This window comes from Hipposideros armiger, unplaced genomic scaffold (assembly GCF_001890085.2).
Source record: "Hipposideros armiger isolate ML-2016 unplaced genomic scaffold, ASM189008v1 scaffold_2154, whole genome shotgun sequence".
NCBI lineage: Eukaryota > Metazoa > Chordata > Mammalia > Chiroptera > Hipposideridae > Hipposideros > Hipposideros armiger.
The window spans coordinates 10,618-12,792 of NW_017733502.1; the positions used below are offsets into that span (position 1 = coordinate 10,618).

A 2,175-nucleotide genomic window follows, 5' to 3' on the forward strand; every position below is an offset into this window, starting at 1 on the left:
CTTGTCTGTTCCCCTTCCCCCGATTCCCCAGCACTGTTCCCATCCCCCTAATTCCCAAATAAAAAATCTTAAAAAAAAAAAGTAGATTTTGAAGTAGAAGTGACCTGAGTTCATATCTGTGTAATATTGTTTACTTATCAGCTCTGTGATCTTATCTAACACACTCCCAATCTGGGACTAAACTGGTGCTGACAGAAAATATGGTATTGTTCATGGCCCTTTTCAGTGGTTGAGACTTCATTACCCACAGATTAGTGGAATATTCATATCAAACTGACTTTTCCAATAGTTAGAAGAATCGAAGGTCAAGAAATTGACAGTGTTGAAAAGTTGTCAGGCTCAGTTGCATTGTTTCTTAAGAAAGAAAATTTTGGCTAATCACTTTCCTAAAGGCATGTTTGACATCTCTGTTCCTTAGACTGTAAATTAGGGGGTTCAACATAGGTATAATCAATGTATAGAACACAGAGGTCACTTTGTCAATATCCAGTGAGTGACCAGCATTGGGGCGCAAATAAATGAAGATGAGGGTACCATGGTAAATAGTGACCACAGTCAGATGGGAAACACAAGTGGAAAACCCTTTTCGTCTTCCCTCAGCAGAACCTGTTTTAAGAATAGCTGCTATGATGCACACATAAGAGAGAAGAACTGTGAGAAGACAGATAGCTTCCACCAAACTAGCAAAGAGTACAAGAATGATGTCATGCTTGTAGGTGTCAGTGCAGGACAGAGAGAAGAGTGGGGAGATATCACAAAAGAAATGGTTTATTTCTTTGGAGCAAAAAGACAGGTGGAAGGTATTAGTGGTGTGAATAACTGAGCTCATGGTGCCCCCCAAAAATGCTCCAATAGCAAGTTGGCAGCAAATCCTCTTAGACATCACAGCAGCGTAAAGCAGTGGGTTACAGATTGCCATATAGCGGTCATAAGCCATGGCAGCCAAGAGGAAAGATTCTGTGTCAACAAGAAAACAGAAAAAATATAACTGTGTGGCACAGCCATTGTAAGAAATGGTCTTCTTATCGGAAACCAAGTCCACAAGTAATTTGGGGGCAATGACGGAGGAATAGCATGCATCTATGCAGGACAATATGCAGAGGAAAAAGTACATAGGGGTGTGCAAGTGGGAACTGGTTGTAATTAACAGAATCATCCCAAGGTTCCCCATCAGAGTAACAGAGTAGATGCAAAAAAACACAGCAAAAAGGGCACTCTGAAGTTCTGGATGGTCACTAAATCCCAGGAGAAAGAACTCAGTTTTCCCAGTGCCATTCTCCAACTCCATTCTCTGCAATGCTCCTGGACTTCTGAAGCTGTGACAGAGTCGTCATGGCGATACTAATAATAACCTCAGTATTAACAAAAAGAATAGAAAAGAAAATGGGCAAAATAAATAGAAGAGTAATTCTAATTTTACATGGGCATCCTGATAACTCCTAAGCTTATTTACATACAGTTAATGTAGTATAATGCATAAGTTTTCAATTTTTTAACTAAATTGATAAATTACCACTTCTATTTCTTAAAGCTGTTGTTTTCCACATTAAATGACACCACCATCAAACCACTCATTGAACTCTAAACATGGGCTTCACTCTTTCTTCAACTCTCATCTTCTACCAATATCAAGTAACAGCGGTTAACCGAGTATAGCAAACTCTGAATAAATAGCCTCTGTTCCCATTTGTGTTGTTTTTATTCTCACAACAGATATAGCATCGCTGTTCCAGGTGAAGCCTTGTATAGGTAAAGGCACAGAAGGTTTGTATTTCTCACTGTTAGGTGTGGCTTAACCACTGAGGAACTTAGAAACTCCTTAGAGTTGTTTGAAATCAATAGAAAGATTCTGAAGTAGTTATAAAAGTGACTGACTCCTGGCTCCCTCACTCAGTAGTTGTGAAACTAGACAGGCCAATTAATCACTGACTTTCAATTTCATCATCTATGATACGAGAACAATAGTACCATTCTTGTCAAATTATGTGTTAAGTGAATTTCCTTCTCCAGCCTCCATGTATCCTTACCATCTGGTGACTTCACTGGTCTAAAGCTGGCAACATGGCATTTATAAGTCAATCCAGACAACTATTTTATTTTACCTGGAATCCAAGCTATGGAATACAACTAGAGAAATCCTCGTGCTTACAAATTTATTAAATTCAATCCAGGTAA

General features: G+C 38.9%; 1 protein-coding gene across 1 annotated transcript; it reads right to left on the reverse strand.

The window, feature by feature from the left end:
• Positions 1-355: 355 nt before the first annotated feature.
• Positions 356-1,291, reverse strand: LOC109378560 (olfactory receptor 1020-like). The gene has a single exon (XM_019634896.1). The coding sequence runs from the start codon at positions 1,286-1,288 to the stop codon at positions 356-358; it is 933 nt and encodes a 310-aa protein (XP_019490441.1). The 5' UTR covers positions 1,289-1,291.
• Positions 1,292-2,175: the final 884 nt, after the last annotated feature.